Consider the following 27,697-nt stretch of genomic DNA (forward strand, 5'->3'; position numbering starts at 1 on the left):
TCAGTTTTGATATCCTGTGATAGGACATGTGGGAATGTTCAAAGCTGCACCAGGGAAGGTTTAGACTTGACATTAGGAAGCATTTCTTGACTATGAAAGTAGTGCAACACTGGAACAGGCTCCCTGAAGAACTGGGCAGTGCCCCAGTCAGTCAGTGCGTAAGAGGTATTTGGACAATGCCCCTAACAATATGCTTTAGTCTTTGGTCAGAAGTGAAATGGTCAGGCTAACAGTTTTTATTCCATGACAGCATGTAATTACTGAGAAGCTGTGGTTAGGGATCTGGTCGAAGATATTTCTGGAGGTTTAAGTGTTCTGTATCAATTGAATTATCCCTCAAAGGGCTTTAATATGGGACATGGCTTTCCGTTTCCATTATTTTTCATTCTACACCATTCTGTCATGTTTGTCCCCATGTCCTCATATTGAATAATTACAGTTTGTGCCAATTTGCTTATTGCAGAAGCCAGACTGCCTCTCTTTTATTTTCCTTTTGGTCTAAACTGGTTTTTGTAAAAGTTAACCTTTCAAACTATGAGGGTTGCCATTAAAATAGACCTACCTGAGTTTCCTTTAAATGAGCCAGCTCTACTTCTGCTCGCAATATGAGGGACTTTTTTCAGCAGAGGAAAGAGTGACATAAAGTTTAACCTCCCAGGTATTTATTCAGCTAGTCTGAGCGCACAGCATGGTTTGGTAGGCTTAAATTTATTTGTACCTGAAAGGAAGAAAAGAGAGTTCAAACATCCTGTCCAAGAGCACAGGAACCATAGAAACATACTCCAGATATCTAAAGATGCCTGTTTTGATGATACCTTCAGATTCCCCCATGTATGAGAAGGTTTTTTCCAAGGACTGAGGACATGCTCATGAGGCTCTGGTGTTCCTTATGTACAGGGGAAGATTTCTTGGCAAAGATCCATCCCAGTTCTGGATTCAAGCAGAAGGAGAAGTAAGTAACATTTTCTCTGCCTGACATCATCTCCTTCAAGCTTGGTAATTCAGAGTCTCTCTTCATTGCCAGAACATGACACAAATAATCACCATCACCTCTGTCCTAGATTAAATCTGAGCTTGTTTCCCAGAAAAAAAACCTATCTGCTGTAACCAGAAGCTCAGCTTAGATGAGCCAGAGTCAGGGAGTCCACAGACACTGCCAGGTGAAACCTGTCTCCAGCCAGGACATACTTTCAGTGCAGCAGTCACTTTTGCCAGGTGCAGACTCTCTTGCTGCATTTGCATTTCGTCGCAGGAGTAGCCTCATGGCAGGAGTTAGGGCCAAATCTACCTCCCATGTGCTAAAACATCCTGACATTTGGCTCTGGCACAATACAAGAAAATGCCTCCCGTACACCCAAAATGTTAGGAATGTGCTGACACGCTCGCCAGCCATGAAGTGGGGCTTGTGGTGGTTTTGTATACCGAGAGTGAGAGAAAAGTCCTTTATAGAATGGCTCCAGTGTACCTTGTGTATTTGCATCTGCCTGATGACATGCTCAGCTAAGATACCTTGGAAAGGAAATACTGCTTTGGGATGCACCCTTGGCTTTAGGCTGCAGAATCAGACCCAGACAAAGGCAAAGGGAGCAGTGGGGCGCAGTGTGAAGTGAAATCTGGTGGTAAGAAACAGGAGTGAATAGGACATGAAGCCACAGCATATATACAACATATACCATCTACTGCAATCAAATAAACTGTGCCGGGGACGTGTGATATAAGAGATCACACCGGGTCAGACATGACTGGAGAAGCAGCTTTGGAAATTCATTAGGCACTGATAGAAAGCAAAGCTTCACTGCAGATCTTGATAGCTTTTCTGCCCAGTGGGAATCCAGCATAAAAGCCTTTTAGCACACAGTTTAACTGGGAATACCTGAGCAAACTGATAACATTTCAGCTTTTGTGGTATTCTTGTTTCTCACATATCACAGCAGACCACTCCACAAAGGATTATAAGGACGCGTGTGGGTGTGGGTGTGGGCGTGTGTGTTTATTTACATCCCTCTGCACATTCAGGTAGCTGCTTGAACGAATTAAACAATGTCATCTGTAGTAAGAGCTACAGTGGGAAGGATCAGACAAGGACATGGCTGTCCCCTTCCACCATCTTTCATCCTACACCATTCTGTCATGTTTGTCCCCATGTCCTCATATTAAATAATTACAGTTTGTGCTGAGTGAAGAGGCTGCTATAGTAGCTGCCAAGCACATAAATTCTGCCATGTTTCTAATTATAGTATTGTTCCTTTCAAAGACAAAAAAAAACAAACAAACCCAGTTCAACTCAAAATTAAATCATTTGTTCTGTGGTTTAAATACGGCCTATTCATACACAAGCAAAAGCACACGTGGGGTGGAACATCTACTAAATATGCTGTTAGATGAAAAGTGATTAGGACAAAACAAAGGTATGATCAGGAAGGATCATCATATCACCACCTCCTCTGTCTGTCATCTGTTATGGTTCATCACCCTTGCATTTCAACAAACACAAAAAGGCAAAAGAAGCCAAAGTCTGGTGGACAGAGAAGGGGTTTTTTTGGTGTGATTTCCCTCGCATATGTTAAACAAAATAGTAATAGAAAAAGAACACTGAACTATGCAATCTCCAAAAATATTTTGGAATTGATACTCACAGAGAGAAATACTGAATGCTACTTTTCCACCCTGCCCTGCAAACCATATTGTAAGAAAAATTTTCAGATAACCTGAGTTCATTCATGCTGCCTTATATGAATTTCTACACTTGTGAATTTTAACTAGCTCTTGATTATTATTCAAATCTTTTATTTTTGTCTGATGTGAATTAGTGGCTGGTCTAAGCTACTGCTTGTCATTTAGGCTTTGGAGTTTACTTCTGAGGTGCATTTCTGTGTCAGCCACTCCTGCAAGTCCTCTCAGAAGGTTCTGCTTAGGTCAATAGCATGAGCAGGCTGGTAAGGGTAGAGGTTAAATTCTTAATTTCCATTCATTGGATCATACAGAATTGCTTGCATGAGATGATGTGATGGATTTGGATCTATATTTTTGGGTTGCTTTTTGTTTTTCTGTTATTCTCTGCTGTGGTATCACAGAATTGTTTGGATTAGAAAGGACCCTAAAAATCATGAGATCCAACAACCCTGCCTTGGGCACGGACACCTCCTGCTAGACCAGGTTGCTCGAAGCCCCATCCACACTTGAACACTTCCATCCACAACTTCTCCTCTGAGCAACCTGTTCCCTACCTCAACACTCTCACACAGGCCCCTTGTCCTGTGAAAAGTCCCTCTGCATCTTTCTCGTAGCCACCTTCAGCTACTGGAGGGTGCTCTAATGTCTCCCCAGAGCCTCATCTTTTCCAGGCTGAATAGCCCCAACTGTTCCAGCCTGTCTTTGCAGGAGAAGCTCTCACCATCTTTGTGGCCCCCCTGGTTTCATTCCAGAAGGTCCATGTCCTTCTTATGTTGGGGGCCTCAGAGCGGGACGCAGCTCTCCAAGTGGGGTCTTGCAAGAAGATAAGAAGAGAATCACCTCCCTCAACTTACTGATGTGGCATAACTGTTGTTACTGAAAGCTTTGCAATTTTTTTCATATGACTTTTAAGCCATCTTTATGCATTAACAGGAGCCAGAATAATATTATGCTCAGTCTTAGCTATTATTACTTAGGTATTTAAGATATATCTATAAAGGTGATTAGCTAATAGTGGGGATCAGACCGTCATAATTCACTGGAATCTTGAACTAGATATTTTTGTTTCCATGTCACAGTTTGTTTGCTTTTAAATGGGTACTGCCTCATGGTAGTAGAATTGTGTCATGCATGTGTTTATTTACATTGTGCATGATGGGAAAGAAATGATTGAGAAGAAAAGAAGAAAGAAGTCATTCTTACAGATTTCAATGCATTGTTGGAATTAAAATACATTCTCTGTGTCTGTTGTAAGAAGTAAGTGGAAATAATATTCTCATTATGTGCATTCAGATCTTATAAGGAGGGGAAAAGTACCTTTTGGCATTCTATCAACTAGAACATATTCCATAATTGCAGTATAAGCTTTGAAAAATTTTTACAATATTTAAAAGGAGTATTAGCATAAAAAATGGCCAAGATTTGCAATATTCTTCTGTTCTGAAAGCAGTTTGCTTTTGAACCCCCTTCATGCATAATTGTTTTCTCTGGGATTCAAAAACCTTCCCAAGTACCTTGTCACATGCCAAGGAGATTTACATGGGCTTCAGTCACTGGCAGACTTTACTTTCATTCTTTCTTCTGATTTCATTACCAGCTTCCAAAGTGGTACAGTACAACTTAGGTGGAAGTAAAGTCATTACCTGATGAGTACTTTAGGAAATACTTGGAGTTGCAAGACACTGTCAAACCTGAATTTCTTTGTTATATCAAAAGATGTGGTATGGAGTGTGATCTGCAGGTAGCTCTGAAATTATCCTTAACACTGATAAGTAAAGGTGAAAGGGAATAAAAGCAGGTATTTAGAAAATATAAAAACAAGTAACACAAAGTCAGTTTGGCAGAAATTAAGGAATGTCATCTTTTAGCCTGCTTATTATAAAATTAGATGTGAAGGGTTTTCTCAGTTCCTATTATTCGGCTGACAAGCTAATTAGTCATTAAATTAAGTATGAGAACTTTGACCCTGTTCTTAGCAAGATTTTTATTTTCTTTACCCACTGGAGAAAGGCTAGATCTAAAGTCTCACTTGTTTATCCAGTTCTTTTTTGTTGATTTTGTTAAGAGTCTGCTCAGATGTAGATCTCTTTTAGCTTCCTTCTTACCACCCTCATCCCCCTCACTTTCCATTGTTTGGCTTTTAAACTTTCAACATTTAAGGCTGGCTTTATTTTACAGTTTTGACTTTCACTATATCCAGTTGTATCATTAACAAGCAATAAATACCTTTCAAGATAAAACACTGTTCTGACCAGTCATGTTTAAATACTATGTTCAGTGTTTTTACATATTGAGACTTCTTTTTCATTCCAAATAGGAAATTTAGATCTCTATCACACAGTACAAAAACAAATAGATAAGAATTAATGCTTGGGGTTTATTTCTAATCTCTTCTCTGAGTAAAGGACAAAGGTTCCCAAATCACTTCTGTGGCCATAACTCAACTTGAAGCACCAGTACCTCAACCTAGCCTGTGATGGTTGCTCTGACCTTATCATAGTGTTAACTGAGTACCTAGGTGAATTTCTGTGACCTACAGAATTACACATGAGATTGGATTACACAGTTTGTTCAAAATCCTACACCTCTCAGATCTCAGAACACAAAATATTATTTCTAAGGACTTGCAGCAAAAACAGAGGAGGGAGAATAACCCATTGCTAAGCTAAAGAGCAAGAGGGGAGAGAGAGCACACTTCTTGCTCTCAGCCCTAACAAATCCACATCTTGGCAACAAAACACATCAGTCCTCCCTCTTAACTGGTGAAGTTTTGACCAGCTGGGTAACAGGGGTAATTATACATTTATACTGCTGGAGAAATAAATTCCCAGACCAAGTGCAGGCAACAAAGTTTCTGATCTGGGAAAATGAGATTGTCAATACAATTTTTAATTTAAAGCCAAAAAGACACAGTGGGAACAAGGACTGGAGAACAGCAAGGGTAGAACTTCAAAAAGCTGAGTAGCTAACAGGTGTGGTAGTCTTTTCCAGCATGCTGCTGGGCTCCCAGTGCCAGCTAGGTGGTATTCAAGAGGAATTTTCTCCTGTAGTATTAGTCAACAGCAACCTCTGTGTATTTTGAGAACAGATATTTTAGTATCTGCTCAGTTGTTTCTCCATGGTAAATATGCAGCGGAAGTGCCTGCAAAATTCTATTACCTATTTTTAGAGTCCTTAGCACATTTTAAGGGCTATCAGAGTTTAGTCTCTAGGAGCTCTCCACTACAGCTGCAAATGGCACAGCTGGACTAGACCAGCTCTGTGCTGTGCTGATTAAGTTGGTAGACAATACCCCTACAGTCTGAATTTTATTCTACTCAAATCAAATAGATTTTAGGAAGATGAAGGAGAGGAAAAAAAAAAAGTCAGACAACATAGGGTGCTTCAGCTATTGCTGCTACCTTTTTCTGCTATGTTTTCTGGACATTTTTGCAGCTGTTTGTGTGTTTTTATGGGTTTAGATTTCTAAGTACTTTCAGGTTGAGCCTCCTCCTGCTACCAGTGCAAAATGTGCATTTCATCATACAATTCTGGAAAATGCAGACATATCTTTGAGACTATCTGTTCTTCAATTCAAAAAATTGCATTGAGTTTTGAAATTATCTATAAGGGTACAGTTTTACAATATGTTTCTAGTAAAATGTTTATAATCAAGCAGATACAGTGCATAATTGTATAGAGTCATGTAACTGGATAATTACATACTGAAGTAGTAAATGGTTGTTATTATGCTCCAGCTATATATTGCTGTTACTCTGGATCGTTTTCCTTTGTCATTGTCTTGAAATAGTTAGAGTTATGATTTCTTAGCTGATAATCTTAGTCATATTTCTATCTTGCTGAATCGTGTATACACACAGATACTGGGATAATACCCTGTTTCTCCTATGTATCTCCCATTCTGATTTAGCATTTTTCTAGTCTTTAATGGAGGAAAAGGGTTTTATGGTCGTCTGTGCAGAGTAATAAAAGTGTTAGTGGCAAGTAGGTAGCTAAGAAGATTAACTACTCATGTTTCAGCTTTTTCTCAGTAGTTGCTAGCTCGTCTTAAAGTGCTAAAAAGGAGAAAGTAATAGTCAGGATGATTTGTAATTTAATGCATTTTTACCTTTTTCCTCAGTAAATTCATTCTTGCTACACAGTTTCCATTTTATAAGTTAAATTTTAGACATCTTGTCAAGTTTTGTATCCTATAAAATTTTTATGCATAAAGATTCCGTTTTAAAAGTTTCTTTTCCTTTCATACTTCTTCAGTCCTTTTGAGAATTGGGCAATAGTGAAGGACCTTGCAGAAAAAAGAATGAATTGTTTGTCAAGTTACAGTTTTGAAGAACCCCAGAGATAAAGAGGAGATTATGATTTTCAGTTCTCATAAACCAAAAAGAAGTCAAGAAAAAGCCATATTCAGTGAGATGACAATCTGGCTGGACTGGATGTGTGCAAGAGTGTGAAGCACAGTTTCCATTTTGATTGGAGAAATCCTCCAAATCTAGTTTACCTACAATGTCACACACATCCTCTTGGAGCCAGGAGTACTGTACATTTATTTTGTTGGTGTGGGTGGTTGGTTCCATGTTGTTACAACAAGATCTCTACAAAACTCTGTGTAGTAGCTTAACAGTGGTAATGACCTGTTGTACACCTGAGCTTGAGGATTAACCTGAGAGCCCAGGGCACTGCTTTGTGTAATCCTAAATACTTAGGGAAGACTCACATATCTACTTTGAGCCAGTGGAACTGCAGAATATGAAGCTAATAGGAAAGTAGTCTCATACTGTGAGAGCGTATTTAAAGGCCACAGCTGATGATGACAAAGCAAAGCAGAAAGATTTAAATCAAAGTTATCCAAATCATCAATTTTAATAAAAAGTATTTCAGTGTGCAGAAAATGTACTTGATTTAAATCATCACTCTAATTTTATTTTGCAATTGTCCTTGATTTCCTAAGGAAAGGTTAATCCACATTAGGTAGTAGCTATTAAAATACATTAATTAGCAAGTAAACATACATTTTTGCACTCAGTTTGATTCTTATTTTTAATAGGATATATTCTAGTAATAGTCATTTATTAAAGCAATTATATCTCACAGCATATATATGCTCAAATGATTAGTTTTTTAATTTCTTACATGTTTTAATAGATTCTCTCAGTTTAATGATGGACAATTATATAATCTAATTTCACTTCTATTAAACTAGGCATTTACATTTCATGCAGATGTCCATACCTTAAGACTGGAGATTTTAGTTTAGATTTAGTTTAATGCTTTAGACTAAAGCATTAAGGTCCTCTTGAGACAGCTGTCTTCACAGGAGAAAAATAAGAGACTACTATTTTATTTCTACCTAAGGAAATCAGCAGAAAATAAATGATGCATCAAAACCCTTGAAAATAGCATCATATCAATATACCCATGTTCCACTAATAGAAATCCTTTTACTTCCCTGCTGAGAAGAACTTGGGGATCATGGTGGGTGACAAACTTAACATGAGTCAGCAAAGTGTGCTTGCAGTCCAGAAAGCCAATTGTACTCCTGGCTGCATCACAAGTGTAGCCAGCAGGTCAAGGGAGGTCATTCTACCCATCTACTCTGCTTTCATGATACTCCACTTGGAAAGCTATGAGAATATTTGGAGGGTTGAGAGAATTGGAGCTATTTAAACTTTATTTTGGCCTTTCATTTTATAAAGGAGACTTATAAGAAAGATGGAGAGAGGCTTTTAACCATGGTCTGTGGTGAGAGGCCAAGGGGTAAGAGTTGTAAATTGAAACAGCGTAGATCAAGATGGAACATAAGGAGGACATTTTTTACAATGAGGGTGATGAGGCACTTGAATAGGTTGCCTAGAGCAACAGTGGATGCCCCGCTCCTGAAAGCTTTCAAGGACAGGCTGCGTGAAATTTGAGAAACTTGATCTAGTGAAAGATGTTCCTGCCCATGGCAGGGAGATTGAACCAGAAGAGGTTTAAAGTCCCTTCCAACCCAAACCATTCTGTGGTTCCCTGAAATAGCTGAGTATTTTATGCATTGCTTATTCTCTCTAAGAAAGATGTGTACCCTAACCACTGTGTTGATGGATGAAGGCTGGGGACAGCAACCTCTACCCACAATTTCCCACCTGATTTTCTGCAGAATAGCACTGACAGGTGTCTTTTGAGACACTTCACTAGACTGGGCTCTCCAGGTCAGACAGGCAGTCTTGTACAGTGCAGGGATCCCAGAAGGTTTCCATGCCTTGAACTCAATGTTGTCAAGACAAGGACTCCTGGCTGTCTGTATTTCTCTCTGGATCAGGCCAGAAGCTCCTATTTGTATTTTCAGGTGCTAGTGATCTTTGATAATTTGGATATCCTGTTCCAACCACTTCATTGGTCACTTTGAATGATTACTGCAACTCAAGATGACCAAATGAAGAATCTTCAAGCTCATATGCATCATATTTACTTTAGTTATCAGGGAACACACGTTTAAGTGCCAGGCCAATAGCTGACATTTCCAGTACCAAGACTGGCAATTAGATGGCTTCAAATGAGCATAACACTACTAATTAAACAGCAGTTGTGTTAGTCAAGATACCAAAAGTAATTTCTTGGAAGAAATAATTTATTACCGTGTCCATCAATAACGCAAAATAAGAGGCTTTAATTAATTAATTTACAAAAATATACACACAGTGATGCCTGTAACTCTGTTTAAGGACCTGGAAAGATGTCTCATCTGTCAAAGGGTCTATTCCCACTTTATCACTTCTTGTTAATGGTGCTGTACATATCAGTTGCCCAACCATAACTACTTGTTTGTTAGTTACAAGCCAAACATTGCTGACCCCCCAAGCAGCAATACCTGACAATTGATGCTAAAAGGCTCTTTTTTCTCCTTGTTGCTTTATTCTTTCGGAAACATGTATTATATCATTTAACTACAGAAAGATGTTGTTGGATTATGGAGGATTATGAGTCACCTCACCTTTTTTTTCCCCCTTGAAATGACCATGAAATTGAAAGAGGGTGAATATATATATATGTATGTATTTTGTAATTTCTCCTGGTATTAATAACTAAACGGATGGGGTAAATGGTGCCTTTAAACAAATATACATCATAAATACAACAGCTAGCAGTGATTTCTAATGCTGAGGAATATAAAGAAGTATATTTCTGAGAAGTAGAGAAAGGCTGCTGATTTTGCATTAAGGTCATAGGTTAGGCAAAGTGTTTCAAGCATTTAAGAGAGTGGGAAAGAAAAGATTAAGGAGAAGGTCTGCTGAAAGAGTGAGATGTAAGCTCTTAGGACTGTTAAACTCAGGCGTGTCATGACCCACATTTTTGGGAACACTTTTTTGAGCACTTTTCCCTATTGCTTTCTCTGTGGCAGGTCATTTATTACTCATTAGAGTGGAAGTTTTGCTGTGCTTTATCCATTTGTCCAACATCCTAGACAATTGAAAAATGCTGGAAGCACATACAGAGATATGTTTTATATAATATGAATGGTTATAGAGCATACATGAACATGTAAAGAAGGAATTTCATTTATAAAAATAAAGTTAATTTAATACAGAATACTGCTAATAAGAAAAAATAAATACAGGATGTGGAAAGAGTAAATAATTCTAATATTTTATCTTCCTTCACGAACACTTAACCCACAGCCTGTACTACAATTAATTTCTATCATGTTCATTATTTGTTCAACAGTTTTACTCTTCGAAATATTTTAGTCAAGTTTAGGAAAAATAAACAAACCTGAGTGACTTATGTAGTCAGATTGCACAACACAAAAGATTATCAGGAAACATTGTAAATAAACAGGTGATATCATGTTATGAAAAATCACCCATGTTCTGTTTTTTCCGTGGTACTAATGCAATATTTTTTTAATTATATGCAACCTTTAGGTGACACAAACACTGTATCTCAGGTATGATTTGCCTTTTGATATCTTGGAAGCCTTTGTACTGCATTGTTTTAGTTGTCATGCCTGAAAGGTGTTCTAATCTGTGATGTTTAGGGAAAAAATGTGCTTGGTCTGTCAAGGAGTCTCTAAGCCAATGCTGGCCCTGGATGTGGTGGCAGATCCTGCTGTCATCAAGAGCAGGAGCTGTACTGCTCCAAATCACCTACAGAATTGTCAGCAGGTCAGGGGAGCACGCAGTGACCCAGCCAGCCCTGCTGTGTCTGTGGGTCCCATCCTGCTGCAGCCTCCATGGCACCAGGCACATGGGGATGGGCAGCTCAGCCATGGATCCATCCTGGCCATCTCCAGCAAGTGCCTCCTCCAGAGTTGGATTGCATTTAGCTGGCTCACAGCATCAGTGCAACAAAGTGCTGTTCACCTGAGAGAGACTGTGGCCATGCCATGCAGCAAACTGGACACAAGAAAGCTGTCAGAGAAGTTGCTGATACCACAGTCTGCTCAGAATGAGAGGAAAGTTGGATTAAAGTCACTTTGTCAAAGCACCAGTGAGGTGAATGCCCTGGAGAGGAAGCCCCAACAGGACTGTGCCACGGTGCTGTGACAGCCCTCATTCACAAGTAGCTCAGATTCAGCATACTGTAGCTTAATTCTCCATGGGAAGATTAATCCCTTGGAGGAGGATTAAGCTGCAGTGAACTAGGGCCACTTTATTTCTGAATGGGGAAGGCCACACAGGGATTTAATGTACTTTATCTTATGTGCATTGATTTCACAGCTTTAGTTAATTCATCTTAACTTCCCTGAATTCCCTTGTGTGGACAAGCTTTTTGTCTGCAGAGAGGCTTTTGGAACTGCTTGTAAAGCTCCTCGTGCAGCCCAACCAGAAAGCAGGTTGGAATGATTTCTCTGCTTCTGAAAGAGCTTATACCTGTCTAGATACTATCAAATTACCTCTTTCTCAGATGGCTGATCCATGACATCCTTAGAATAACTATTTTAATTAGATTTTTTTGAATGGACCAGAGAAAAAGGAGTGTTCTTAAAACTAATCTCTGGGCTATTTCTGAAATCTCTCATGAAGAGTCTTTTCAAGGCTTTCAGATAGCATGAATTGTGTACAGCTGCACAAACAATATTTTCCCAAGATTGGACATGTCTGGCCGTGCAGTTTAATAGGTTTCCTTGCCCAGTGGGATTTTCTTCATCTTTGGTCATGGTCATAAGAAAACATTTTTTCTTTATGGATAATGAAATTTGCTATTTCTCGATCCTAAAAATCTTAATCCCTTCCTCTTGGTGGCACAAGTGACACAAGTCTGGGTTAAGGAGGATGTTTTCGGGGGTGTTGCTGTTAAAATAATGGCATGGTTTGTCTGTTGCTGTTCTTTGGGGAAATGATACCGTTAATTTCCTGCACAGTTAACGTGAATTACCAATAATGTGTTTCCTGATGTCAATGAATCATAACCCAATAACCCCATTTTATTGTTCATCTACATCTTGACAATTCACCTCAAAATTTAAAATTTTGCCTAACAGTTCTTCACTGGGACACTTTATGCAGCACCAAAAGACATCTCTTGTGGATTCCATGAAAGTGTTACTATGACTTAATTCTGTAGCAGTCAATAAATATTTTGGCATTTTAGTAAGCAAATGAGGAGTATAAGGGACCCACACTCATGTGGGAAAGCCATGTGAGAACAGAGGTATTGAAGAACAAAGAAATGTAAATAATATCTGAACATCAGGGTACAGATGTTTTCTACCGGTATTACTCAATAGCAGTATTCATCAATACTGATCCCAGTGGGACTAGGAAAATATTTAAAACTATAAAATGCATATTTATAAATGCATATAAAATATATGTTATGGAACATGAGCAAAAGAGAGGAAATTAATTTAGCTGTTTGGGACCATTTGCACTGAAATTTGTAAATGCAGAAATAGAAGTAAATATCTTTAAAATTTAGCTGTATATATCATTGTAGTAAAAGTTTTATAAGTGTTCAAAGTGTTCTAATGATGGCTTTTCCTCTTTTTTTCCACACAGCTGATTGGATTTGTGTATGCCTGTTATGTGATCAGTATTTTCATGGAGGAGGAGGACAGCTGTAAGTACTGATACACACCTCACCATCTCTGGAGCCAAGGTACCTGGGCTGAGACTTAGTTGTGCATTGAACTACCAGGGAAAGAACAAAGCTTGAGAAATGGCAGAATCTGGCATTCATGTGCACAGCCAATTATGCTTAGAGACATACTTATTTAGGTACTAAGTAGTTACCAAAATAGGACTTCTGAACTTGAACTTTCTGCACTTTCATACTGTATGTATGTCTTTATGTATGTACATTTAAGTTTGAATCAAAGCTTCTGAAGCCTCAATCTGTTTTTCTGAGTGACAGCTTTAAAATTAATGGAGCGGACAGACCAAGCTGTTTATGGTGTGCAGCATCACTGTGATCAATAATTAGGTAAACCTGATCTATGCTTACAGGCACCTAGGCCATGTATTTAAAATGCTGACCCCATATTCTTAACTTGCTTTTGTCAATGAAATCCTTATATACGTACTCCTATTGTTCCTAAAGTTTGAAAATGTGGACACCTTAAGAAAGTATTTCTCAAAAAGTCATTAAGAGAGTGTTGGAAAAATCTGAATATGCTGAACATTTTTGGTAGGATGCTGTGTGAAAAGTGGTTGTGAGAATTACCTGAGGATGTCACCATACCCACATGACAAGGATGGCCATTGGTAAAAGCAGCAGAGAGAATGGAAAAATATTGGATGAACAGAGAAGCAAATACAACAACAAATTAAAAAAGGGACAACGTGTGATCATTTAAATTACTTCCTCTCATTTTTTAAGGAGGTAAACAGTAAAATAGCTCTTGGGGAAAAATAACAAATGTCAAAAGCATTTTTTTTGGTTTTAGGATAAGTAACATGAAATCAAATATTTATTCATAAACTTTTATTAATAAATATTTACACAGTTGTTTTGTTTCTTCACAAAGTAGGTCTAGTGGGTGAATATCATAGGAAAAATTAATTTAGTTTGTAGGAAAGTATTTGATAATACCTGGAAAACTACTGAAAACATAATTTGAGTAATCCATGTCTGTGATGGAAAAGCAGATTGTTTCATTGAAAACAGTGCAAAGAACTATAAGCAGTATATTTTTCCATTGCTACAAATGGTACAATGTTCACCTCTCCATCATAATGCAACAGACATTAGTATCAAATCTATTTTAACGCTTTCATTTAAAGGTTTCTATTAGGAAGAAAATATATCAAAAAGATTCTCAGGTATAATTGAGTGGTAAGGAGCCGTAAGCATGTTGTGCACATTGCGTACTGTGCAAAGGCAAAAGGAGCCAGGATAAAGATGGGTGCTGTAAACACTTGGAGAAGAAACATAAAATATAGTGCTCGAGGAGAAAAAGCCCAGAAAATGCTTCCTGGGAAAGCTGAAAACTGCCAGTTAGGCAGGAACTGGTAACACAGGGTATCAGCAGATGGCTGTATAGTTTGGGATGTATAAACACAGTCTTTGCTCAGTGAAATCCAGACTCTTCTCCTTTCCTTATGGCTGTGATGAGTCAGGGCTGTAGCCAGGGCTCCCTGGGGATAGGTGGAAACTCATAAACTTTGTGTATGAGACAGATACTAACTGCATGCCTGGAACAGGGAGGCTACATCAGGTGTTAGGGGAGACCTGCAGACTGCTAAGACACAAACTACAGTGCCTTTGAAGAATAATGGTGTGTGCACATGCACACCCACATGCAAACACAGGTGCATCTGTACCTGGGAAGACAGACTCTTCCCTTTTTGCACTAATAACACTAATACAACATAAAATATGTTATATTGCTGCTGGGTTTGTTTAGCCCTTTATAGTGTCCTTCACACACCCTGTTTTAGTCATGTGTGAAAGACAAGACTCCCAGCAAACATGTTCATGGAAACTGCAGCTATGTGCTGCAGAACATGTGTGGTTTACATATTCAAGGCCTCATGAGAGGGTTGTTGTCAAGTTAAGGGCTCTGTTCACTTTAAAATCATGTTTGTTTCAGAAGAGATGGGGGCTGATTCATTTTCCTCTGATGGTGAGCTCACCTAATTGTCTTTTGAGGGTTTTGAGCCATACATTATGGATGGAAATTTAAATCACAGAAAATGGAGAACAGGTAACGTATTTATCAACCAATAAAACACATCAAGTGCTAAGGTATCCAGTATGTGGAACTAACCCAGTTCCCATTCTCCTCAGATGACTCAGGAGTCTGCATTTAATTTCTGCTTGTCTTTCAGAACTGCCAATGACAATTTGTTCTTCTTTTACAAGCGAAAATCACCTCACTTATCTTGGGAAATATGGTGCAATGTCCTTTGTTAGGAATGGACAAAATTCCCATTTCACTTGTATCTTTGCACTTGATCTTATACTCATGTGTGAATAGGTGTTTTGGGTTGGCAGAGAGTGGCCTGGGGCAGGGGCAAGAACAGTACACAAAGGAAGGAAAAAGAGGAACAAAGAAGTGCAATGGATGCAGCTAGGAGATTTTACAACCATTGGAAAGAAGTAATTTATGATTTGCTACTTTTTTATTGCCTTCTAAGATGCTGAATTGGATCAAAAGCAAATAAAACACCCTTTAATATTTTACTTTGTGTCTTAGTGCCTGTTTGTGTTTTAGAGTCGTCTATGCTTATAGATAAATACATTATAGACAAATGTTAACCCCTTCATAGGATTCCCACAGATATGTTTTGAATAAAGAAATGTCTGCTTAAGGCACAGTGAGAAATTAGTTTGGTTTGATAATTAGCTGAGAAGAACAGGGCTTATTATGGAAAAATTCACATTGCTAACTTGCAGCATTGTAAACAGAAAATTATTCTAGACATAAGCACAATGGTGCTTTGAAACAGATTGAAAGTAGACAGCGTTTACATTAGGATAAAAGTCCAAAAACCTGCAACTAAGACCAATTTTATGCATTTTAATGTGATGCAGCAGGTCTTTTTCTGAGGTAGATGCAGCTATTCCTTCATATTTTAGCAGTAGTTTGCACAGAATAAATCCTCAGCCATCTGAGTGTCAAAGCCTCCCTAATTAAATACACTGCAATATTCAGTGCATCGAGTTAACCCCAGTTCTTGGTCTAAAACCCATCAGGCAGACTTTAAAATTAATAATAGCTCCTGTTTAGCCTCTGTGCAATGCTTAAATGGATTTTGAGCCTGACATTTCAGCTGATGGACACTTTTCTGAAAGTAATAATGCTTGAGGAAACATTTATTTCCAGCTACTGCTCACCTTACCTACGTTTCATACTGTAGTTAACTTTTACTTCGAAGGAAGATGGTAGCAGGTCAAAAGGAATGAAAAAGAAAAGGGACATATAAGAGGCACACTGTAGTAGTGGGGTTAACACCTTCCATTGTTCATCCTAATGAAATGTCTATTTATATCTCTTCCCTTCATTTTTTCATTTCTTTCCTTGTACATCTATCAATCTCTATAAGCCCTTTTGAAGGAGTAGAATATGTGAAATCTGTGATCATAAAAGCCTGTCACTATCCTGTTTGAGAATCATTTTCTCCTAAAAATGAACTCAGAAACTGATTTCCACCTTGTCAGAGTTACTGTTTTAATTCAGCAGAGTCTGGAGACTAGGCAACATACTTTGCCAAAATCATGATTAAATTTCTAAATAGTTTCTGGACTTCTTTGAGAAACAGTTTAAAGCACTACTGCTAAATACCAGTTCATAAATGTGACGCTGACACAAGTGCAGAAGTTTTGACCTATACTGGATTTTGTAGAGTGGAAACTGATTTGTAAACAAATTGCATAAGCAAATAACAGTGAAATCAGAGGGGAAGATTTGCCACAAAACTACAGTTGTGATTTCAGTATTTTTGTAAAAATGAGGCTGAAATTCCAAAAGGCCAATCCAATGAAACTTAAACCTCTTTTGTGCCTGGGCAAAAATAAAGGAAAGGGCTTCCATTCACCATGAAGATTTATCCCCTAAATGAAAACACAAGAACAAAATTAATAAAGAAAAAAAAGATTCTTTTTCTGTCTGTCCTCTATGCTAATCGTGTTCAGAGCTCAGCTGTACTTTCAGAACAGAGAGGAAGATGAATTTGTTTCTACAAATTACAAGTTTCCCCATATTGTGGTACCAATATGACCCTCCATATGCTATCATTAGAAAGATATTAAGTAAAGCAAGATACATTATTACTTCCTCTGAAAAACTACTGCATTGCCTTATCTGACACATGGCATTACATTCATACACACCATTGAGCATCTGTTGTCAGTAATCAGACAAGAGAGAAAGAATTTTATATCACATTTAATTTAATATTTATAGTTACACAGGAGGTCCAGCAGTGATAAATTTCTTTTAAATAGGCTATATTTTTGCAAAGTTCATGAAGAACTAGCTACCAATAGCTAATACTAAAAAAAATATTTGATTACTTTTATATGTAAACATCAAAGTTTCCTTAACTAAGGAGATTTTGGGAGCCCACTACTACTATCTTTGTATTAATTACAATTGAACATGCAGTTAAGTCCATTTACTTTCTGAGAAAAGAATTTTTGTGATCAAATGTTTAATATCAAGGATCACCAAGAAGGAGGATTCTGCACTACTCTTCTGTCAGGCACTACAAGAATCAAACATCCCCAGTCAACAACTGTCCTAAATTACCTCCTTGAAGATGAGGACTTAACAAATCTTGTCAAACAGCAGCACAGGTCATTGCTGGGCTTTAGCACTCACCACTCTCACCTTTAAACCATAGTGACTTGAAACAAAATGTGTTGTTCCTGTCCAGTGGATGAGTATGCTTGACACAGACTTTTAAAATGATAGTAAGTTTTACTCCTTGGCAGTGAAACAGCACTGTAAGCTGCCACATTGACAACATTCTCCTGACTTTAGCATTTCTGGACAATGGGAGTGTCTACCAGTCATTTTGGATGGTTTGAAAGGAGTATACATCTTTCTCTTGATCTGGACAAGAAACCCAATACCCCAGAATTTTGATTCACCTGTTTTGGAAAAACAGCAGAACCAGGTAGTTTTGCCAGGCGTACATATTGCTAGGCACAGAATAGTAGTGGATTCACAACCAGATGTATTCTCTAGTTCAACTGAACAGTTTTCTAAAAATAAAAAATTGCCTCCTGCAAAGGTGAGGTGTCCAACATACCTGTCCTCAAAGGTGGTCTGTGACATCTGGAAAGCCAGGGAGCCCAGCCAATGTCGCCGGTGGTTCCGGCTGCTCCTTGCACTGAGGGGCTGCCCACATGTCAGGGTGGCTCATTCCTTGCTAGCAGCCTCTGTCATCATCTTGCAGATGCCTGCCATGAACAGAAGGAGAGTGTGTGAATTACCTGAAAATGCATGCTCATTCCTACACTAAATTAACACAATGAATTCTGAAACATTTAATAAAAGAAGAAATACTGCAGGGATGTTAGACTATTTAAATTACCTCTACATACTGTTTCAATTTATTTTTGTTTCTTTTTTCTTTTATTTTTTTTACATTCAGTTATCATACATTGCCTGAGAAAGCATTTGTTCTAGTTCCTATGGAAACGTATGCATAGATATAATGCACACAACCAAGGGTAAACTCTTAGAGTCAGTGTAAAATAAAAGCAATTAAACAATATAAATATAAATGCTAGGGGAAAAAAAAATCTTGGCTCTAGATAGGTTATTGGCAAAAAATTGCAGAATAGGCATGATCCCTGTTCTTTTTTTTTCTTATTAAAAAACGTGGACGAATAATCTGTCACAGGAAAGCAAATCTAAAAGAATATATATACACATATGCAACTGTCTGCTTTTACAGTCCTCTACCAAAATGTACAAAATGGTCTTCATTTCCAGCTGTATTCTCCTTTGACTGTTGCAGAACACTGTCCAAGGAGATTGTCTTTAAATAATAGATGGTGCATAGTATACGGAAAGGGGAGTCTTAACTGTGGAGTTTTTCTAGCAGCATCAGAAGTTACCTGCTTGAAAGTACCAAATGTTTCATGTGGAATGCAACATGTAAGGTTTGTCCAGGTAGGGTGCAAGGAGTGAGGAAATGGCATCATCTAAATGAAATGTAAGCTAATTCAAATTTTTCATTTGTTGAACATAGCTCACACCAAGGTGTGATTCAAATAACTTGAGGAAATCCTCCTTGAGTTTCTAAACGACTTCAGTAAAATATTTTAATCTATCATCAGTAAAGAATTAATTTCTTAATGTTGGGTTGCTTGAATATGCATGAAGATAATAGTCAATACACCATTCCCATGCAAGCCAGCAGCTCATAGATTTTTCATTTAGGAAAGGGATAAATCACTCAAATAGTAAGAGTGCCTCCAGTGCATTCCCACAATTCCTCCTTTAAGCAGAAGTCAGAAATTTCTTCTGGAAATTCAGTAGAAAAGAATCACCTCAATCACTTTAGCAAACATGGATTGGATATTATTGGATATTCTCCTCAATATTAGTAAGTCACAGCAGTATGATAAACTCACAGTACAGTTTTGAAATGTTCTTTTTTGGGTGAGGAAATCCCAAGTGCCCAGAGCCAGCTGTATCTGGCACTACAGTGGGTAGTGGGTGAGGCATATTCTCCTCTGCTTCATACACTGAAATTATACTTGGTCATTTTGATCAAGTTGGAGGTTTTTTTGGTTTTGTTTTTTTTTTTTTTTTTGGTTGGTTTTTTTTTTGTTTTTTTGGGGTTTTTTTGTAAAATTCTGAAGAAGAGTTCAGGAGACAGTAAAATTTAATATTTTTTAAAAGATCTTTATTATACCAATGAATTGGGTGAGAATTCAGCTGCCAAAAGGTGCAGAGCTGCAATCACTAGCTTCTATCCACAGTTCTGGATTCTGTCTCTAGAAATATGTACATATATTATATATAGTCATTTAAATGAGACTTCAGGAGCACAAGTAAAGTATTTAGAAATATCTGTAAGGAAAGCAAAAAAGATTTTATGTACTATTTTCAGAAAGCACTAACACAGTTTTCTGAGCAGAGATATTTGTCAGAATGGTATTATATCATCAGGAGACAATTTTACCTGTTCTGATAAATATGTACACGTATACATATGTATATATGTGTGTAGGTGGATATGTATATCCATATGGATGGGTATGTTATTGAATATATACATATTTTGGCTCAAACTCAGGTATATACAGACTCCCCTTAACCTTGAATTGGTTTCCAGACTGACAACCAGAGTTTTTAAAGGCTAATTGACTGCTACCTGATCAATTTCTGTTTTACAAATAAAATTAATGTAAGCAATTATGCATTTCCATCATTGATCCAGAACATTCAGGCTAAATATATGGAAAATTTTTTTACAATGAGGGTGGTGAAACACTGGAAGAAGTTGTGCAGAGAAGTGCCCCATCACTAGAGACAAAACTGAAGGTCAGCTGTCTGATCTAGATAAAGATGTTCCTGCTCAGTGCAGGGGCATTGGACTAGATGGCCTTTAAAGATTTCTTCTAAACCAAATTATGCTATGATTCAATGATTCTATTAATATTACATGCAGTATCATATATTAAAAAAATAAAAAAAAGAAAATATATATACACATACGCACATTTGTGCAACTGTGTACAAATCCAACAAAGGCAAATGCCAGATCCTGGACGTGGGGAGGAGTAACCCCCTGCACCAGCACAGACTAGGGCACAGTCTGCTGGGAAGCAGCTCTGCAGAGAAGGACCTGGGAGTCCTGGTGGACATCAGCTGTCCATGGGCCAGCAGTGCCCTGGTGGCCAAGAAGGCCAGTGGTGTCCCGGGCTGCATTAGGAAGGGCACTGCCAGCAGGTTAGGGAGGTGATCCTGGCCCTCTCCTCAGCCCTGGTGAGGCACATCTGGAGTGCTGTGTCCAGTGCTGGGCTCCTCAGGACAAGAAAGAAAAGGCAGTCCTGGCAGTGGGTTACAAAGATCCTTTGGGAACAGGCGCATGTCTCTTATGGGGAAAGGCTTTGGGAGCTGGGCCTGTTCAGTCTGGAGAGGGGAAGAATGAGAAGAGAACTTATCAATGCATACAGATTGGGCAGGTGCCAAGAGGATGGGGCCAGACTCTTCTTGGTGGTCCCTAGTGACAGGACATGGGGTAGTGGGTACAAACCCAAACACAGGCAGCTCCACCTCAGTATGAGGGGAAAAAAAGCCTTGTCTTTAAGAGAGGCAAGGCACTGGAAAAGGCTGCCCAGAGAGGCCATGGAGTCCCTCTGTAGCTATTCACCAATAGTAAGCTGCTGTAGGTGAACCTGCTTTGGCAGGTGGGTCGGACTACACAGTCTTTTGAGGTCACTTCAACCCCAACAAGTCTGTGATTTTGTGATATAAGAGAATTATCTTTAAGTAGGGATCATGCAGTTTTCTTTAAACTTGAGATTGTACCTTCCCTTAAGATTTTTTTGTTCACTACTCTAATCAATAATATTCATATTAAAATGGGATAATAATTCTGGTTTTAGGGGTTATATCATTTAATGAGAGTTCCTCAATTGTTCGTAAATCTGTGCATTGCCTCCCTACCCCCAATCAGTCAGTATGCCCTTTTTTCCAACTGGCTCATTTTATTCTAGTTTCTACTAACCTAACTTAGTATTGATTTTGTTTTAGTCTCCACCTTCCACCTCTTTGGCCTTTCTGTTTAAATTAAATCTGTCTTTAAATGGATGCTATCCCAATCCCCAGTTGCCAGCACCTTAGCCTTTTCACTTAAATTGCATCTATTGTTAAATCAATCTTACTCCAGCATCCAGTGTTGCTCTCTTGAGCTTTCCACTCAACATCACATACGGGCCTAAGTGGTGCCCATTCCTGTCTGTACCTTTCATCCAGCTGCTCCATTAAAATGAAACCTCTTTACAAATCCATTTTCCACTTCCAGTAGCAATCCTCTTACTTCTTCATTTCTGAATGGCAGCAGCCTTGTGTCTGTTTTAGTTTGTGGAGCTTAAAAAGAAACTTTTCAGACTCCCACTCTTCTGTGTAAAATGCCATCTCTCCCAAGTCTTAACTGTTATGCAGATAGGTTAGCCTAATTTCCGGGTCTCAGCTTAAGTAGCATCCATTTCATTGCTGCTGCTGGCTGAGTGGTAATTTCCCAGTCAGCAAATCATGCCTAAGAGCTCTGTCTTGTAAGAACTGCTGCCTTTGGTGTGGGAAGCCTAAGCCTGCAGCAAATCATGTTCCCCCTTAATGAAGGGGTGTGCTGAGCCAAAGGTGGCACAGGATTAGTCATGCTCTACACTGGGCTGTAAAATATCTTTATGATATGCTGATAAGGAATCTGGGAATTCAGTGAACAATGGACAGTTACATCTGAGACAACCATACCCACAGCCTCCCTGATATGATGTGTAACTCATCCTGTTTGACAGACCCGACAGACTTGCAGATGAATTAACAATTCCAGTGGTCAGAGTTCTCAATGCCTTTTCCTTTGTGCATGTGCCTGGCCTGCAAGAGAGATGGTGAGGCTTCATCTCAGAAGAAAGAAAAGTCCTCCCTTCTTCTTTAGAGATAATAACCTCAAAAACTGAAACAGATCCATGCAGGCCACCTGAGCTGAGAGACAGCCACTGATTCTTCCTGCAGATAAGGTTTGTTCACAATTCTAATAGCACTAAGCTTTGAAACACAGCAGTAGAAAAGCCAAAGCTGCTTGTTTCTTTTCTTAATTAAGTATCCATGACAAAAGCCATACAGTATGGGTCCCTTTTTATCTAATGGGTTCTAATGTGTGTAACCATACATTGTAGCCTAAGAAGATATTCAAACTACCTTGAAAAGCAGATGCTATAAATTCAAAAAGAGACAGCTAACCAGCACAAGTCTGTGAAGTACATTGAACCAAACCATGAATTTCAGGTCTCAGTCAGGTAAATTTTGAAGATAATTTTATTTGGCAATGGAAACCTTCTCAAGATGTGGCAAAATTGGAAAAAGTTGAATAAGCATTAGCTTTATACATCTTTGAAAATCTCGGGTCTGAATCTCATAAATCTAAAGTCAAGCAGCATCTTCCACCAAGAAAAATTGTCAGTTTTGTTTGGAAGAGAAAGGGATAACCAGTGATTACTGATTAGGTCAAAGCAAGAGAAAGACCCTTGCAAATAAAGTATCACAAGAATTTCGTAGAAGAAACACAGTCAGAGAGCAAGAGAAAGAAGTTATTAAGTCAGTTGGTCAGAACATGGTGCTAATTAACACCAAGGTTGTAGATTTGATCCCTGCATGGGGCATGTGCTTAAGAACTGGACATAATGATTCTTGTGGGTGCCTTCCAACTCAGAAAATTCTGTGATTAAAATATTGAAACTACTTTAGGTGATGGTTGGTGAACACTTTTCTTTATCCTTAATTCTTGTTTAGTTCTCTTTATCGTGTTTCTGATGTCATCACAGCTTCAGCCTTTCATAAAGTAATCTTTTTAAATTCCTCCTGTTTTAAACTTTGACTTGTTGTCTATGTGTTGTACTTATTAGATTTTTTAGTTGTGCTTTTTCAACAGCCTCAATGGTTTCTGTATATAAGATAAGCAAGATTTATAGCAAGACGTGTTGTCTTAATAAATCAGGAGATATAGCTGTTGGGGTTTTCCAGCTGGGCCAGTTGGTCAAATAAAATATACTGCCTGTTCCTAGAAAAGCAGTTTTTCAAAAAGGCTACATTATATTTATTACATGTATTCTGTATTGCTGATATGCTTTATTAACTCTGTATTGTAACAAGTCTCTCTCTTACCAGTGCTCTGTGGTTTGGGTCATAACTGGACTCACTTTAAACTTCATTTGACATTCTTTGGCCTTGAATCAGTAAATATGAAGTTGATTTTGCTAGCAGAAATTTAATCTCAGTTCATCTGTGTTCTTCTCAATATCACAGACTAGATACAGCAAAATTAAGCAATACTGTGTGACTTTGACAATTTATATGATGGCTCTTATTTCTCAGCATTGATTTTTACTCATTCTCTTTTCCTCCTTAATCATGACAATCTGTTATTTTGGAGAACTGAAATTCTAGAGTGACAAGGTTTTCAGAAAATGTGTCTTTTTACTTCATCTTTCTTTGGGAAGAGTTTTTTTATGAATGAGGGAAGTATTGCATTATCTTTCTTTTTCATTAGAAGATTGATTCACTGGTGGCTTCAAAGTGAGTATTAATCCTGTTACAGACTCTACTCCAGACATCCGTCTTTCTCCTAATATGAAATGATACCACTTTCTAACAATGAGAAAACCATTTTCTTAGCCATCATGTTTGCTAACACATGTGATATTTCTTTTTTCACTCCATCATTTATGAGAAGACTACTGGTTTATTGTAAGCTCCCATTTTATAGATCTCTACCTTCTCAGCTCTATTTCCAAAGATGAAGAAGTAGTCATTTTATGTTTTGGGGTGTTAAGGAGCTAATTTGAGTTGGTGACAGAGATGGCAATATCAAAAGCAATATTAAGAGATGAAAAAGTTAACTTGAATGTGAAGATAGAGCAGGAAAAAAATGCAATAAAAGTATGAGGAGCAATAGCTTTCTTCATTTGCAGAGAAACACACACAAATGGGTACTGATGGATGCACATGGAAGTGATTAAGTAGTAAATTTAGATACATCAACAATGGCTCTAAAATGCTGAATGGTCATATATTTTGAGGTAAAATGAAGGTACCATAGAAGAACTTGGTAGTGCATATACTGGGGCTGGAAAAGGCTCACTTGATACTGATAAACAAAAGATTATTTGTCTGGCTTCCTCACCTTGATAAACTAAAAGCAAGAAGAAATAGAAGATTGGAGCTTGTTGATTTGTATTCATTCACAGAGATAAAAAATTAAAAGGAAGAGACTGAGAATCTAGAGATCACCAAAGAATTATCCACTTCTGTTTCCTATCTGTAGACTTTGATTCAGAGAAGGCACAGTAGGACCACAGGCTTCTGCTGGGAGGGATGTTCTGCTGGGATGAGAGGAGGGCTCCATCAGTGCTGGAGGAAACATTGCCTGCTTAGCAGAGGAAAAAAGGTAGTTTGGATCTAGACACTAAAACCCTGAGAGGTTTGTGGTAGAAAACTTTGGGGTCTGCCACCTCAAGGATTGAAGCAGACCACCCCTAAGGGAGGTGTAGCTGTGAGTGCAGTGTAGATGTATGCTGGAGAATGCATACAATGCCCCACACAAAGGTGCAAATGTCATGTGGTGAAGCAGGATTTCTACTCGGAATGTGACTCGTAGTCATGAGGGCAAAGGCAGGATGATAAATGAAAAGGAGGATGAGGAAATGGAAATGGCCTCGTCTGAAATGGAAAAAAAATGTTAAATAGTGTTAATGGGTTTGATGTCATAAAATGGAAAATATCATCAGATCAGAACTCTTTTGAAAAAGCTGACATCTGACCTCTCAGGCTACTAGAAGTACAAGTTTTAGCATCTGAAGCAAGTTCAAAATATCAAGTCTTTTGAGCTAAAGATGGTAGCTCTGTACCTGGATCCCAGCAAAGTCAACTACTGCTAAAGGAAGGGCCAGGCAAGAAGAAGACTTCCCTGACTGACAGCAAAAGACATTAACAGGCAGGCATGTTAAGCAGATTTTAAAGCAAATAAAAAAAGAGTTATAAAGGAAATAAATATTGCAACATAGGCTGAATGTGACAGGGCTCTAGTCAGCCAGACCTTTGAAGTGGAAGTATATGATTCTCTTTATAGAAAAAGTCCCCAGAATACTGCAATACAAAACCCATAAAAGGCAGAATTAATTGCATTATGACGTAGCACATTTTTAAAATGGAAAACTAAAAGTTACTGGATCATGCAGAACAGAAATAAGAGGCTTGTAGCATTTCCTTCATTGTTTTCTATTGTCTGTATAGCTGGAGAACAATTTGAGTCTCAGCCAAGTCTCTGGCTGCTTGATTTTCAGGTATTCTGCTTTGCCTCCCTGGCTCTTTCCATTGTCTCTAAGGCCCTGGATGGTTTGCTGCTCCCCACTGCAATCTCTGCTCCAGGAGCAGGTTGGCTGCTCCTTCCCTCTCTGGCTTGCACCCTGTGTTGTGCCATGAACACAGACACTCTCCTGAAGGTCCTCAGTTCACTTCACTTTTTATGAGACAAATAAAGACAGAAACACATGAAGCAAATATCATATCATAGAGGGTGATAGAAGCAAATTTCAGAAGGAGTCTTTCATCCCTAGGAAGGTGGGAAGCTGGGAAAAATCCAGAATCACTCAGTGATAACAAGAATCCCTCCAGTCCTGTAACCTACTTTTATAAAATAAAATTAATGTTCTGTTGTGAATGGATGATGTGAACTTTCTTCAAGACATACAAATCCTTTGCTTCAAATGTCACCTGTGTTCTAATATGTCATGTATTTGATCTTGCAAATACTTTTCTCTGGGAATTTTGTCTTTAATTATTCATTAGGGTTGAACAGGTTCAGCATTAATTTTAAAAATAGGCAACATTCATTTCTCAAACTAAAATATCAGTGGCTTGTAGTTAAGGTTAGAAAAAGCAGCTATGATATTCTTGGGTATATAACAACAAGGCAGTTATAAGTACTTAAGTGTTGCCTCAAAAATAAATAATTGGATCATACTGACAAATAACTGAAGCCAAAAGAAATTCTATGGATACAAAGAAAGGCCAAGAAGAGAAACCTGTGGGACTCAACTGACAGGAAAAAAACAAGTAACCTGCAACCTAGCAATGAACTGTGAGTAGAATAGATCAATTCCAATTGGTCTGAGCATCTGCACTGAACATTTTTGAAAGAATGCTGTAGTTTATGGCATCAAACTCAGCAGCAATATAAAGGCACACTAATACATAGTGTGTATTCCTGAATTGCAATACCAAAAAAAGATCAAAGCATTACTTCAAAAAGCAGATTCAGAGTTCTGTCTCTTTTGAAGTCAACTTGGACAGATTTATTCTGAAGATCACGTGTCTGGAGGTTTGACTGAAGCTGTAGCAGCCTTCTGTACAATAGTCTTGGGACTCTTTGAGTTGCCAATTTAGTGGATAGATTGGATGAATTAGTGGATAGAATTCAATGGCCTGTTTCTCTCCCAATACCACGTGAATGTAATTGATAGATGTAGTTTTCTGGGCATTTAATGTCTTTTATGCATGGTTTATTTTTCCTTTGCAGGCATAATTTGTACATAGGCAGTACAGTAACTTAGAGAGGGAATCACAGAACATTCTCAAAAGAGAGTAGATCACAAAGGGTGCCAGAAAAGAAAAAGCAAGTCATTAGTGAGGACTAATTTTTACCAATTTTGCATCTCTAATTTTCTCACTGTATTAAAAATTATCTAGGAAGTTTTAATTAGAATTGTTTACAATTTAATTGGGTCATATGCAGGAAGAAAACTACCCTTTGCTGTATTTGAAATCTCAGATTAGAACTAGCAGTACCACCTTTAAATACAAGCCTCAGGAAAAAAAAAAAAAAACAAAAAAAAAACAACAAAACCAGCTTTGTTTGAAAATGTTTTTAAATACAACTTCCATATATTAGTATTCTCACTATGATGTTAGCATTTTCATTAAAATGAGGAACAGAATCTGTAGAGACTTGTGAAGGAAGAAAATGTATCCTCAGACATACTTTGAATTGCATTGCTGAAGAATAACAAGTCACAGCCAGCTATGATGAGATATATGGGATGGTTGATGCCCAAGCTGGTAAGTATTTAGAGAGAATACAGTACAACATTTTAAAGCAAAATGGAAAACTACTTCTCATCAACTTAAACTTTGAATGTGGTTTGGCAGATAGCACAATGTCAGGAAAAATGAATGTCTTCTAAAGCCTAAAGGAAACAATTTCTGCATTCCTTCAGCATAAAGTATATTTTTTTTCTAAAATACTGAATTATGGATAGTAAACTTGTAGTAAATATTACTTGATAGTAAATATTTTCCTGCATGCCTTATGTGAGATAACTGTATTTTCCATGGCCTTTTACCATGTAGTGGCCAGGAGCC

General features: G+C 38.1%; 1 protein-coding gene across 1 annotated transcript in view; it reads left to right on the top strand.

Annotated features, from left to right (window-relative positions):
- NKAIN3 (sodium/potassium transporting ATPase interacting 3) overlaps window positions 1-27,697 on the top strand; it is a 327,995-nt gene that overhangs the window by 294,621 nt on the left and 5,677 nt on the right. Inside the window, exon 5 of the mRNA XM_062489320.1 lies at window positions 12,651-12,711. Within this exon, the coding sequence (XP_062345304.1) occupies window positions 12,651-12,711 (61 nt within the window). The remainder of the gene's footprint in view (window positions 1-12,650; window positions 12,712-27,697) is intronic.

This window comes from Cinclus cinclus, chromosome 1, assembly GCF_963662255.1.
Source record: "Cinclus cinclus chromosome 1, bCinCin1.1, whole genome shotgun sequence".
In the NCBI taxonomy this organism is placed as follows: domain Eukaryota; kingdom Metazoa; phylum Chordata; class Aves; order Passeriformes; family Cinclidae; genus Cinclus; species Cinclus cinclus.